A 12761-nucleotide genomic window follows, 5' to 3' on the forward strand; every position below is an offset into this window, starting at 1 on the left:
AAGACTCAGACTGCGACAATTCCATGTGCTTCAATTGAGGGGTTCCCACGGAGCTGTGTCTCCAAAGGGGTTGGAACAGGAAACATCTCCCTTTCTCTGTGCCCTCGTGTCTCTTTTTTCAGACAACGACCCGTCAGGAAAGTAAGTTTCTTCCCCACAGACTGAGGGAGGAAATGGAGTAGAGATGGAGTTGGTTCGGCGTTTGTGTAGCAGGCGCGGGGTTTGTGTCAGTGACGGATCGGACTTCGATCATCCTTGCTTGTTCCACGCCCCGTGCTTCGCGGATGGGGAAGATATCGCCGGACGATCGGAAGGGAAACTGCACCCGCCGGACGGCAGCCTCGGAGATAGAGCGGCTCACGGCCGATGAGCCGAGTAGCCCGGCAGCAAGCAGCAGCACTAGTAGCGCTCCGCGTCGAAACACCTGAGCCCGCACGTGATGGCGCCGCCCTGAGCTGAGGAAGAAGACGCGCGTGTTACGCAAGCCCCCCAATCTAGGTCATTCACATGGGAAACATGGGCGGGCCGCCTCCCCCGGGCATTCCCTCAAACATGTCCCCCATCCCCATGACCCCCAGCCCGCTCAGCCACGGGTCCTGCGCCATCACGTACCTCATCCCGCTGCTCAGGCTGCCCGGGCTCGCCCCGAAGCCCGACGTGAACTCCTCGACGCTCAGCCCCTCCGTGAGCCCCACGTCGATGCCCATGTCCTGCAGGTCGCCCGACCACACGGGCGGCATCCAGTTGTTGCCCGCGCCCGTCGTGGTCGCCGCCTCCATGGCCCCGCTGCTCGCCGTGTCGGGGCCCGAGGACGCGGAGGCGTCCATGCCCGGCGTGACGACGCTCGGGTCGTACATGAAGGCCTGCTGCCGTGGTGTCGGCGCCGGGTTCCACATCATGTTGCCGCCTGTCCGCCCTGCAGACGCGGACCGGTCGTTCGTGGCAATCTCAGATAACAGGTGCAGAGGCGTGTTGGCCGCGGGGTCGTACTGGATCGTCGGCGGGGGTTGATAACTCGGCGCCCTCTCCTCCGGCGCCGCAGCAGCAGGCGCCACGGCCGTCTTCTCCGGTGCGGGTGTCGAAGACGACGTGGCCCGTCCAAGCTCCGGCGTTGGTTGGGGGCCACCCACTCCCAGGCCCTTGCTCTGCTTCAGGAACCAGCTGCGCAGCATGACCAGCACCACCAGGAACTTGGCCGCGGGGCGGCTCCTGTCGTCGGACGCGGCGGCGCGGAAGCGCTCCAGCAGCGCGTCGAGGTAGAACTCGACCTTCATGTTGTCCTTGTCAATCACCTTGCCCAGCTCGGAGCCGGGCGCCGTGGCGGAGAAGTACATCTTGATGAGCACCACGACGGCGTACGCGACGCGCACGAAGTTGAAGACGGGCAGGCAGCGGATGCTGGGCACCTCCATCGACAGGAACGCCTCGAAGATGCCGTCGATGGCGGAGAGGCACGCCGAGAGGGCGTTGATGTGCGACGTCGTGAGCTGCAGGTTGGGGAGCATGCCGTCCTTGAGGGTGGCGGTGTCGAACGGCGGGCGGATGTCGTCAAGCTGGGTGTGCAGGGCGATCTCGTGCATGTACAACGACAAGACGTGAAAGCTCATTTTCAACGTGGCTGTGAGAAACACCTCGCGTTAGCATCATACCTTCATTATATACTGCAGGGAACCGTAGTACTTACCCCCCATCTCCTCCTTGGGCACATTTTTGCTATACTTTTCCAAATCCCTCTCTAGCATCCTCAACGAGTACTGCGTCCTCGAGTCCGTGATATTCGGCACAACTGCCGGGTCGTCCATGGCAAACTGCACCCCGACCTCCTCCGCAAGCCGGTGCGTCCACACAAGATGGCAGAAATACCGGTCCGTCGGAGCCGCCTCGGGGCTCGTTTGCAGCACCTCCATGCTCTCCGCCATGAAGCTCGTCCACCGCACCAGGTTCGGCCGGTGCAGCGCCATGCTCGTGTTCGCCGCCAGAAAGTAGCTCGCCAGCCACGCCCGCCGGCACTCCAAACTCGTCGGATCCGGCGGCGGCGCCCGCTTGAACGGGTGGTTGCGCCACTGGTAGGGCACCTGCATCTTCCTGCCGCCCGTCCGCCGCCCGAGGCCGATGTCGAGCGCCATCACCGCGCCGATGTGCACGAGCTGGTAGAACTTGAGCTCCTCAAAGTGCTCCGGCGGCCAGTACCAAATCACCGCGACCTGCAGCGCCTGCACGATCTCCAGGCTCTTCTCGCCCGTGATGATAATCTTCTCCGCGAATATCTGCATCAGCTCCTTCACCAGCCGGCGCTGCACGTTCGGGCTCTCCGACGACGCCGCCGACATGATGGCCAGGAACAGCAGCGGCTTCGACCGCCGCAGCTCGTCCCCGCTGGTCGACGGCGGGAACACCACTGCCGGCATGTGTGGCATCATGTACGTCTTGTACCTCTCAAACAGCTCCGAGGCCTTCTCGGCGCTCAAGATGCCCCTTTCCACAACATCCGCATAATCTGCCCCCATCTGCATCGGCGGCGCAGGCCTGCTCATCTCCGGAATCTCGGCCGGCGTGTCTCCCCTCTCGCTGAACTTCCTCTTTTGCCCAGCAAGCAGCCCGGTATCAACACCCCTCCGGTCCGCATCCTCATCGCCCGGCGTCGCCGCTCCCCAAGCCCTCGCCATGCCATGATCACCCCACCCCCTCTTGAAAGGCGTCTCCTCCCTGGGCACCGGTGTCCCGACGACGGGCTGCGGCACGCTCGCCGCAGCGCTCGGAGCCGCCCCCGACGTGCCCCTGGCCTGCAAACTCGCCGTCAAAGCATCGATCTTCTTCTCCAACTCGGCAACCCTGCTGTCCGTCTTCTTCTGCCTCTTCCTCGTCGGCATCGTCACAACGCAGTTCCTCCCCGCCTTCTTGCAACGCTTACACGGGCCCTCCGCATCGTTCGGGTCCGGCTCGCATCGCACCTTCAGGCCGCGACAGGCCTCGCATGCCCTCGGCCGTTTGGGGTCTTCCGGGTTGTTGCCCCCATGGAGCCCGTCGTGCTGCGGCGTCTCCCCGGCGTGCGCAGAGTGAGGTGTCTCGGGGCTCTCGGTGCCCGCCGCCGTGTCGTGGTGATGTCCCTGTCCTTGTCCTCCCTCGGCTCCGCTTCGCCCGGGAGCCGTTGGTGAGGCGGCAGCGGCAGCTGCAGCTGAAGCGTCGTAGTCGTGCGTCGTCGCGGGGCCTGCGGTGGGACCACCGCCGTTTCGGCCGTTTGTGGGCGTCTCGGCGCCTCGTAACGCTGGATCGAGGACCGACGTGCCGTGATCCATTGCTGTGCGGGCGGCGCAAAACACGATGGGCTGGGCGTGCTGCTTTGTGTTGCTGGCTAGAGAATTGGCGATCGGATGATCGGGGGACGGAATTGCGGCGGTTGAACTTGCCGACCTGACTTTCAGCGAATTCGCGCGGCCTGCGAAGTGCCGATACTTCCGACACTAACAAATATTAGTCAGCGTCGTGCCTCGGTGTTCGGGCACTATTAGTCGACCATCCATCCCCTTATTCTCACGCCGAAGGTTAATATGTAGGCACATACGTAGGCACATATATAGGCATGTTGTCAAGTTGAACCAACATCACCATGGATGGAGCTGCGTGTGGTTGAACAAAATTTTGATTTCAAAGCTAAACCAACTATCCAAATATGCTGAGTTGCTTCCAGAAGAGCGCAGTTTAAAGTCAGAAGACGAACTGTTGCAGTTCAATGCCGTCAACGCCATGCTAAGCCCCGGAAAGATCACGCATGAACCGCCGACAACCGCCTGTTGTGCAACCACCCGGGAAAACCATAACGTGGCTCCGTATGATACAAGTTTGACCCGTAAATCATCTGCTCATGCGCCTCGGTTCCAAATTCAGCCTCGTCTTCTACCATTAGGGCCTCGTCTCCGCAGCTCTAAGCTCGTTCACAAATCGAAAAAAAACTCGGCAACAAAAGGCTACGTGTGCGAAAGGTAGCGATCGATATTAGAACGTAATGGAGCTCTCGGCACCGGTCCGGATTCGGGTTGTATGTTCGGGTATATTGGCGCCGTCATGTCGTCCATGCCCTCCTGGATGGGGGGGCTGGGTTATATAGTAAAACTCAAAAATGAAATGTGCAAAGCATGGTATCAACGCTGCGTGTAAACGAGTGGGTATGTTTGCTGAAGAATCGTGGGGGTTTTGTGGATGGTTGTCCATAAAATAGGCTCAGAAGCGAGTCTCCTCTCGGAGACGACTCTTAGAGCTTTGCGGGTTTAATCCCATCATGTTGCCCATAAAGATGGCGCTCTCTCGTCGTTTGTGGGGCTGGCTGTAGCCGCCAGAGCCGTTGTCGTAGCTTTGGGCCATGCCGTGATAACCGTTCGACTCATACCCTTGCGGCGCATACTGAGGCTCATAACCCTGCCCACGGCTGGTCGGGTAGTTTGGCGGAGGTGTAGGTGATGACCGAGCACTGTGCAAGTCTTGCAGCAGGGGCGGCGGTGTTCCGCTAGTTCTCTGCTGGCCTGTCATGGCCTCCATGAGTCTTTGCCGGTGAGGCGACTGGCTCGATCCGGCGGACGTAGAGGGACGCGCTTGCTGTGGGTCGAATGACGGTCGGTTGGGCAGACCATTGGCCATACTCGGCAAAGATCCCGATCGCTCACGGCCGGAATCTCCGTCAAAGGAGGACGGTAACTCATATTCTTCGGGTTCAAAACCGAAGATGCCCGAGTAGTTTTGCAAGAGCATCGCGAAGACGGGCGCTGGAATGTTCAAAGTCGGCGAGAAGACGATACCTACGTTGCGCACCGTCATCTTATTCATGTCTGCGTTGTTGATGATCTTGATCAGGAAAGCGATTAGGTACTTCAGCAGCGTGGCGTTTGCTTGAGGAAGCCTCTGCACCAGCTCAGATAGAGCGAAGATCTTTTCCTTGAGGCCAGACATTTCTGTGACTGCCAAAAACTCCAGGTGAAGGTCTCGAGTAAGAATGGTCGTAGGCAGTTCACGCAGGTATAACTTAAGCAAGGAAGCGACAGCATGAATGTCGTAGTAAGTCTCGTCGGTCACCAGATTGACGTCACCCTCAACGTTGAAGCGCTCGCGGAGTTGCTTGATGACAACGTTGGAGCCACTCAAACGGAAGATGCCTTCCTCCAAGATAGCGTTCTTGGCGTCTAGGTACTGGATACACCTGTAAACGACTGCAGGCAGTGGCACATTGACGTCGACGGGATGGTTGTATCGCACCGCCTCGGCCAATGGTGCTCCGAAGGCCTGGCGCACGGGACCGGCATAGCCGCCTTGCGGAGGGGTTGAGGAACCACCCTCACTTCCACCGAATAAGGAGTCTTGTCCATCAGACGATGACCTAGTCTTGGGCCCGAAGCCGAAGAAGCTGCGTTTCTTGATCTTCTTCTCCTCGTTGACGGGAAGACCGAGGCCAGGCTTGTTGCCCCACTGAGCCGAATCAGCAATGGGATGCATATCTCTCGGAGCAGAGATCATCATCGACGGTTGTGAAGACATTCCCATCGCCTCAGCGTGATGGTGATCTGGCATAGGCCCTCCAGGGCCCCTTGGTCGTACGGGAGCACCGTGCTGAGGTAGGTCACCCTGGGATGTGGCGTCATAACGAACACCGATAAGGTTATCTGACGACTCAGTCGGCTGTTGTTGTTGCTGGGGTTGGTGTTGAGAAGCCGTCTTCTTGTATCTCTGCTTCTTCTTCTCAGCGCGCTCGGCGGCAGCAGCCGCTTGACGGTCATGAGCATGCTGCTTTGCCGCCTGAGCCTCCTCCTCCTCGGGATCCTTGAAGTCGATCCATCTGAGCAGAGCATCAACCCACTGATCTCTCTCCCGGTCGTTCTCAGCGCAAAGCACGTGCTTCACGTGACTGCTGGAGTCCTTCTTCTTGGGTTCCAAAATGAGGAACGCGTGCCGGTATTGGTTATCGGCCTCTTCGGAGTTTGCTGACTGCTGAGGGGATTGATTGTCGTTGCTCTGGGACTGTTTGCCGATTTGTGCGCTGGGCAACTTGATGGTACCTAGGTGAGCACCACCCGGAGTCTCATAGTACTTGAGGTGAGGACCATCGAGAACAAAGAAGCGCGCCTTCCAACCACCAAAGTTCTTCCCCCGCTTAGTGAGATAGCCTGTTCTGAACGGACGACCACCCGGTCCAACCTTGGTCTTGTTCTCGACCAATGTCTCCATCGACCCGGCATCGTCGGCATTGGGAGGCAATGTGTTCGTCGAGAGGTACTTGCAGAGCTCCAGAGCGCTTGCAGTGTCCAAAGGACATTCGAGGACCTCTTCAAGGTACTGGTCGAGTGCCACTCGTCGGGCATCGAGCTTGGCAGGAGCATGGCCACTGAATAGTGATCTCTCGGGCGTCTTGGCAGTGAAAGCTGAGCACTGCTTCAACCTGGAGTCCAACTTCGCTAAAGAGGCCGAATCCTTTTCAACCCGCCACAACTCTCCAGGCTCAGATCGCGAGAAGATGGCGAGAGTAAATACAGGGTCCTCTTCCAGTTGTGTCAGGGAAATGAGACTCGCTCGCGACGGCTTCATACGCGAGGAAGCAACCTTGACTATGATCGTTGGCAATACGTTAGGTCCGAGCAGCAAGTCGGGGTACTCTTCACTGGCGAATCCCTTGAAAATACGGCCAGGATCACCGCGCTCGATTGGGCTCATGCGGCTCCTGTCGCTAGGAGGCGACTGACTGCCTTTCTTTACGATATTGAGTGGCTGGGGGCTCTTCAATACCATAGGCTCAGAAGGCAGTGGAGTCTGAAGAGAGTGACCTGGAGGAAGGGGGATGGGTTGACGAGGCGGTCGCGGTGACAGAGGGCCGGAGGGGAATGATCCCGCGCCTCTTGGGGAGTGGGCAGGGCTGTCAACCACAGGAACTCCTAGCGGGCGCGGGCTGGACGGCAAACCGGGACTCAAGAGCGGAGCGTCAAGAGTCTGGGGGCTGAGTACTCCAGCCAGAGAGGCAGGAGCGTTGTCGCGGTGCATTCGCTTCGGCGGGCTTGGTGGCAGGTCGGTGGGTGCCGTGGTTGTCTCAGTAGGCGTACTCTTCTTCGACAAGCTCCTCCTCTCCATCTCTTTTTGAACCAAGACTTCCCTATCGCGATCGTCCTCCTCTCGCGTTCTTCTTCGACCACGCGCCTCGCTGACGATTTCATCAACCTCCAAGATGTCGTCGAAGTCAGTATCACTTTCCTCCTCCTCGGCAACAGCCTGGCTTTTGCTACCAAGCTGCAACGGAGCTGGAGGTGGCTTGCGTGGGGGTGGTGCGGGAAATTGGGACAACCCTTCATCAGTAGCCGAGTCGATTGGAGGTGCTTTGGGTGGTCTCGGGGGAGGGACGCTGGGTGGCTGGCTGGGTAGGCTGCGAGATGGTGGCAGTGACATGCTGACAGGGAGGTCCATGAACTGTTCCGCCTCAAGCGCTTTGCGAGCGGCGTCGGCGGCCTGCTCCTCCGCGTCGTGGTTGAACTGGTCGTAGGCGTGTTCATGAGCTCTGGGCATCTCGTGTGAAGGATCCAGCAGCTCGCCGACAGCTGACGGAGGGCCATTCGGTTGATCCGCCGGAGGTGTGATCGGGTAGGGCGCCATGGCCAGGTCGACCGGGGAATGCTTTTGGCTGTCGGAATCCAGAGTCGGGGAATCTGGAGCCACGACTTGTCGCTCTTTGGGAGCGCTGATATCAACCGTCGGTATCGCCTTGTGCACAGGCATTTTCATGACCTTGCTGCTAGTTCTTGAGCCATCGGAGGCTATCGTTTCGGGAACGTTGATAACTTCCTTCAGTTTCTTCCGGTATTTTTCCTTGTCTTTCAACGCGCGTTCCAGATCCTTGTTCAGCCCCAGAATCATGGCCCGTTGCTTGTCGACGAGGCGCCATAACTGTGCATTTTGTTGTGACTGTGACTGCTTTTCTTTGAGAAGGTATTGGATCACGGCCTCCGGACTGCCTGCTGTCTTAATCAACGCAGCGATATCTGTAGGATCAGATGATTGGCTGCCGGAGGCGCCTCTTTGCGATTGAGACTTTGTGGAGATGGCCGAAATGGCCGAGTCCATTGACGAGTTCCGCGGTGCACCTTTGCCTGGGTGGCCCCGTGAGGCAGCGGCCGAGCCTCCAGGTGTAGACATTGGGGATCGGGGCGGGCCTGCAGAAGGCCTGGAATTTAGATACGGTTCGGAGGCACTGCGACTATCATTCGAGGGAAGCGGCGATATTCTCGGTCTGCTGTATTTGTCTGTCAGTTGTGCTACGTGTGGCCGCGCGCGGGGCGCCGGGGCTTTCCAATCGGTACGATCCAACGGGTGCTGCAAACATACCGTGGCGCGGTGCGTTCGGGTGTTGACGAACTGGACGAATCACTTTGGTAGTACGTCTGCGGTTCCCCCAAGAGGTCGACAGGAGAGCGTAGATCGTCGGTTGGGGTCGTTACAATGTTGGGCAGTGTCTTGGAGCGTGGCACTGAGAAATTGGCCACGAGCGGGAAGAAGGACGAAGACCGAACTGAGAATGGGCTCGTCGGAGAAGAGACTGCGGTGCTCTCGTGTAGAGGACTGGGGATCGGGCGGCGAGGAGATCTAGAGGGTGGAGGGCATCAGTTATTGTGCTGCCCCTGCCGGCGTCGTGAACTTTGAGGTCCACAAAATAGTAGTAGACAAGGAGGGCAGCAGAAGCGGATAAAGCAAAGAGGCAAGAGAAAAAAAAAAAGAGTCAAGAGCTGGCTGCCAAGACAAGCACACGATATCCTCGGAAACCAGGAACCAAGGAACAGAGACTCTCTGGCTCTGGCTTTGGCTCCGGCACTGGGTGGGAGGAAGAAGTCGTGGTGAATGCGATGGGTGAGCGACTCGCGGGTCTTTTGGCTGGCAGTCGTGGGCAGTTCAAGGTTGTAGAGGCAAGGAAGATCAGGTCAAGGGGAAGAAGCAGCAGTGAGAAAAAGCAAGGCGCAGAGCGAGCAGAGAGACAATAGCCGACACCACACACCACACACACCCACAGACGACGGCGAACAGCAGAGAAGCAGGATGATGAGTGGACCGTTTCTTCTTTGGTAAGCACCGCAGTGGATGCTCTGTGGGAACGTACCTTGGAGATGGAGTCAGAAGAGGGCTGGCCACAGTAGTGGCACCGCTGTGAAAGTGACTGGCAGCGGTGCTGGTGCTTGTGTTTGTGGTGCTTGTAATGCTTGCAGGATCGGGAGCCGGGATCAAGAGGCCTGTCGTGGGGCTATCCTGGGAGGAGGGCGAGGATGAGGAGGAGGTGTACTTTGGGGCAGCATCTGCTACCTGGAGCCGGTGAAGAGGGTGTTTTTGGTGAGGAGGCAGGCGAGTAGTGACACCAGCAGCGACAGCAGGAGTATGAGTATGAGTATGACCATGACCACCACCATCACCGCCCTCGCCGCCAGTATGACCAGAAGGAGCCCTGGCACCAGCAACAGCAGCGGCAGTGGGGGCAGTATGTCCAGTGCCAGTGCCAGTCAGAGTCGCAGATGCGGCCGTCGAACCAGCATCCGCAGCACAAGGACCAGAATCTGAAGTAGAGCCCTGGGCACTCCGAGTCTGGAGCGCAAGCTGCGACATGGTGGGCAATGCGACGGGAAGACAACTGGCCGGCGGCCCAACTGGGGGGGTGTGCAGGGTCAGAGCTTAACGCAGGACAACCTCGCTGAGGTTTCGAGATGCCTGGATGACCCTGACTGCCGTTGCATATATTACACCGGCCGCTTTTTCTCTGAGTGTGCGTATTTTATTTTTGCTTTCTCGGGAGCGAGCGAGCGAGGGGCGCCGGGACTGGACGGACGGCAAGGCAAGGACCGGAGACGGGGCCCTTGGGCGATAGAGCCAGGCGTCTTCCCTGCACGGCGAGAGTCTGCAGAGCTGCTGTACTGCGGCCGTCTGTCTGGCAACGTATGTAGGTAGATACTTCGGAGGATGCGATGTCTGTCGACTGTGATGTGATGCGATGCGGGTGCGGTTCAAGTTGCAGTCACTGGTTGCAGTTGTATCGCCAGGAGGGATCGGTGACCGTAGGGCAGGGCGGGCGGGCGAACGAGATGAGGTGGAGGTGAGGAAGAGGTAGGTTGTAGTCGAGGCCGGCCACACAGCAGATCAGATCAGATGAATGGCGTCCTACAAAGGGAGGGAGGGGCCGTCCTCGTTCTTTGTGGGAAGAATGTACGAAGCTGGCGACGGGTGAGACAAGTGCCCGTTGTCTTGAGCAGGCGTGTAAGGTACACCTTCTGTGCCAGAGGCGCGGGGATCATTTACTGGCCGTTGACCTTGGCTTGTTGACCTCCACCGAGGCGAGCGAGTGGCAGCAGTGGGCACACGAACAACCACAGACAGACAACAGACGGATGAGGTGGCCTCGTGGTTGTTGATCGTGGTGGTGGTGGTGGGTGTGCGTGGCCGACCTAGGTTTGGCAATGGTAATGCAAATGCAAATAGTATTCGTCCACCTCGTTGCAAATTGCAGGCCGGGCGGCCAGGCCAGAATGAGGTACAGTTGCAATAAGGTGGTGGCCGTCGATGAATGGAACCCCTGGGTTCCTGGATTGCCGCTTCCAGTAACAGCCGGAGGGCGGCTGATTCGTGCTTGTTGCAGCGGGTGGTGACGTGCGAATCAGACGGGAGTCTTCTGTGGTTCTCGATTCTTTTACGGAAGGGCTCCAACTCAACTTCACATTGGTCGGGGACCTTGCCTTGCGCTGTCATTTACTCATTCATCCCCAACACCCGAGGGCAGCAGCAACGACGGAGGCGACGGCAGAAAGCAGGCGCAGCAGCAGCAGGACAACCAGGCGTAGGAGCAGGAGCAGGAATAGATGCAGGTGCAGACGCAGGAGCCCGAGCAAGGTCGTACATCTGAAGGTAAACAGGGGGCCGGATGAAGTAGAGCGAGCCAGCGGCTGGGGCCTGTACTGAAAGCCTGCGATTTTGTGTATGTGTTTGTATGCTTGTGCTTCGGCACTGCGTATGGCTGGCTGCTGGTTTGTGGTTTTGAGATGGTGTGGTGCCGTGGGTGCGGTAGGTGGTGTGGTGTCGTTGTTGTTGCTGTTGTCGTTGTGGTGTATGTAGTGGCTGCTAGTAGGTAGTAGGCCTGCCTCACTGCTCAGGTACAACAGCAACCCAGGGAGGAGGATGGGCGGGCTGGCAAGAGGATGCAGATGGTGTTGGTGTTGGTGCGGGTGCAGTGTGTGTGGGTTCGTGGATGAGCTTCCGTTTCTTGTCTCTGCATCTGCCGCTGCAAGATTGGCCGAAAAGAGATGGCTGCAGTTGGATATGGAATTCAAGGTTCCTGGGCAGGTCGCTGTTGCTCGTCAGGGGCAAGCAATGTGAAATTAGGAAGAGCAGTTTGCCTCTTGAGCCTCCGGACGATGCGGATGCGAGAGGCACGATACGATGGGGTACAAGGCTAGATACCATACCATGCCTTGCCTCACGACGCGATGCACCTGTACCTTACCCTCAGCATTGACCTCCACTTCATTACCCAACCCTCATCAATTGACTGCAACGCAAACCCCCAAATCCAGGCCCTCTTAGCCTCTCAAAGTCGCTCTCAGGTACGGGGCGGGGCGGATGCCACCAAGGCCCGGCACCTTAGCTCAAAGGTTCTTCTCACCCAGGCAAGGTGGGCACAGGTACCTACTTTACCGAATGTTGACATTGACAAGCCTGCCTCAAGAGGCAAGGTACGAGCAAGCGTAAGGCATCTTAAGGGGGGCAAGCCAATCTCCCACGAACCAGGGCAGTCGGCCGAATCAAGAAAGCGCGCGTCGCTCACTAGGACTGTGTGAACTGGTTCCCAATGAGCAATCAGAGAAATCAGAGCCAGAGCAAACCAAACGTGGGAAGGGGGAGATGGGTCAGCCATTTCGTGCTGGCGAAACCCTCAGCGCCGTCTCTAGCACCAGCTAAGTCCATGGCGGTTTCGTCTTGCTGAATGTACCGCGCTGGGTTATTTGTATGAGCAGATACTTCTACCAAGCTGCTCCTTCCTGTCTCTATCCTCTGCGAGATAGGCTATCACTACTTTCCTTCCTTCCATTTGCCTCAGGTGCGGACCTGCTGCTCCTACTCGGACAGCTCCTCCTACCTGCCCATTCGTACTATGCAGTACCTGCCTTCGTACTTTCCTGCGTCAACACAGCCCAGATAACCGGATAACACTTCCTTCCTCAGACACAAGTTGCACTGCTGCCGGGAGATTATTCCATTTATTCAGTGATTTGAGTGATGACGCATCAACAAGAAACAAATCCGGACTCCGAACCTGCACCTTTCGCCATTTCGCAGCTCGTCAACCACGTGGGTGCCGCACTCCCAACCCACCACCCACGGCATCCACGGCCACGATGGGAATCCACTTGCCACTAATGCCCCCTCCAAGCATCGAAGTATCGCGTCGCACGGCCGATTGATTTAACTACCTCACTTCATAAGGAAAAAAACCACTTGTTGTCTCTCCAGCAGTTCGGTACTTCTCGCCTTTCCACTCCAACCGCCATCTCCCGCTCATCAACAAAAGTCAAAACACTCGTACACTCTCGCTTCGACGGCGATGTCATCCGTCAGCTCAACGTCCCGGCCCTGGGAAAGTGCCTCCTCTTATGCAAGACCCTTCCCATGGAACATAACACAGACGAGATTGCACACGCCTGCTTCCGCTATGCGGCGGACTCGATATCTCGCCTCCTCTCCCGAAACATCGGCTCGTTCGAAACACA

General features: G+C 58.1%; 2 protein-coding genes across 2 annotated transcripts; both read right to left on the reverse strand.

Annotated features, from left to right (window-relative positions):
- Window positions 1-503: 503 nt before the first annotated feature.
- Window positions 504-3296, reverse strand: WAR1-0 (Transcriptional regulator WAR1; the record flags this gene model as incomplete). Its single annotated transcript, XM_032032431.1, has 2 exons — window positions 504-1618; window positions 1685-3296. The coding sequence occupies 2 exons, from the start codon at window positions 3294-3296 to the stop codon at window positions 504-506; spliced, it is 2727 nt and encodes a 908-aa protein (XP_031888497.1).
- Window positions 3297-4218: 922 nt separating this feature from the next.
- Window positions 4219-9612, reverse strand: rga2-1 (putative Rho-type GTPase-activating protein 2; the record flags this gene model as incomplete). Its single annotated transcript, XM_066150677.1, has 3 exons — window positions 4219-8254; window positions 8350-8607; window positions 9116-9612. The coding sequence occupies 3 exons, from the start codon at window positions 9610-9612 to the stop codon at window positions 4219-4221; spliced, it is 4791 nt and encodes a 1596-aa protein (XP_066010000.1).
- Between the last annotated feature and the right edge of the window lie 3149 nt (window positions 9613-12761).

The sequence above is a fragment of the Colletotrichum fructicola genome (genome assembly GCF_000319635.2).
Source record: "Colletotrichum fructicola Nara gc5 chromosome Unknown KSG_Nara_v1_contig01, whole genome shotgun sequence".
Classification (NCBI taxonomy): Eukaryota; Fungi; Ascomycota; class Sordariomycetes; order Glomerellales; family Glomerellaceae; genus Colletotrichum; species Colletotrichum fructicola.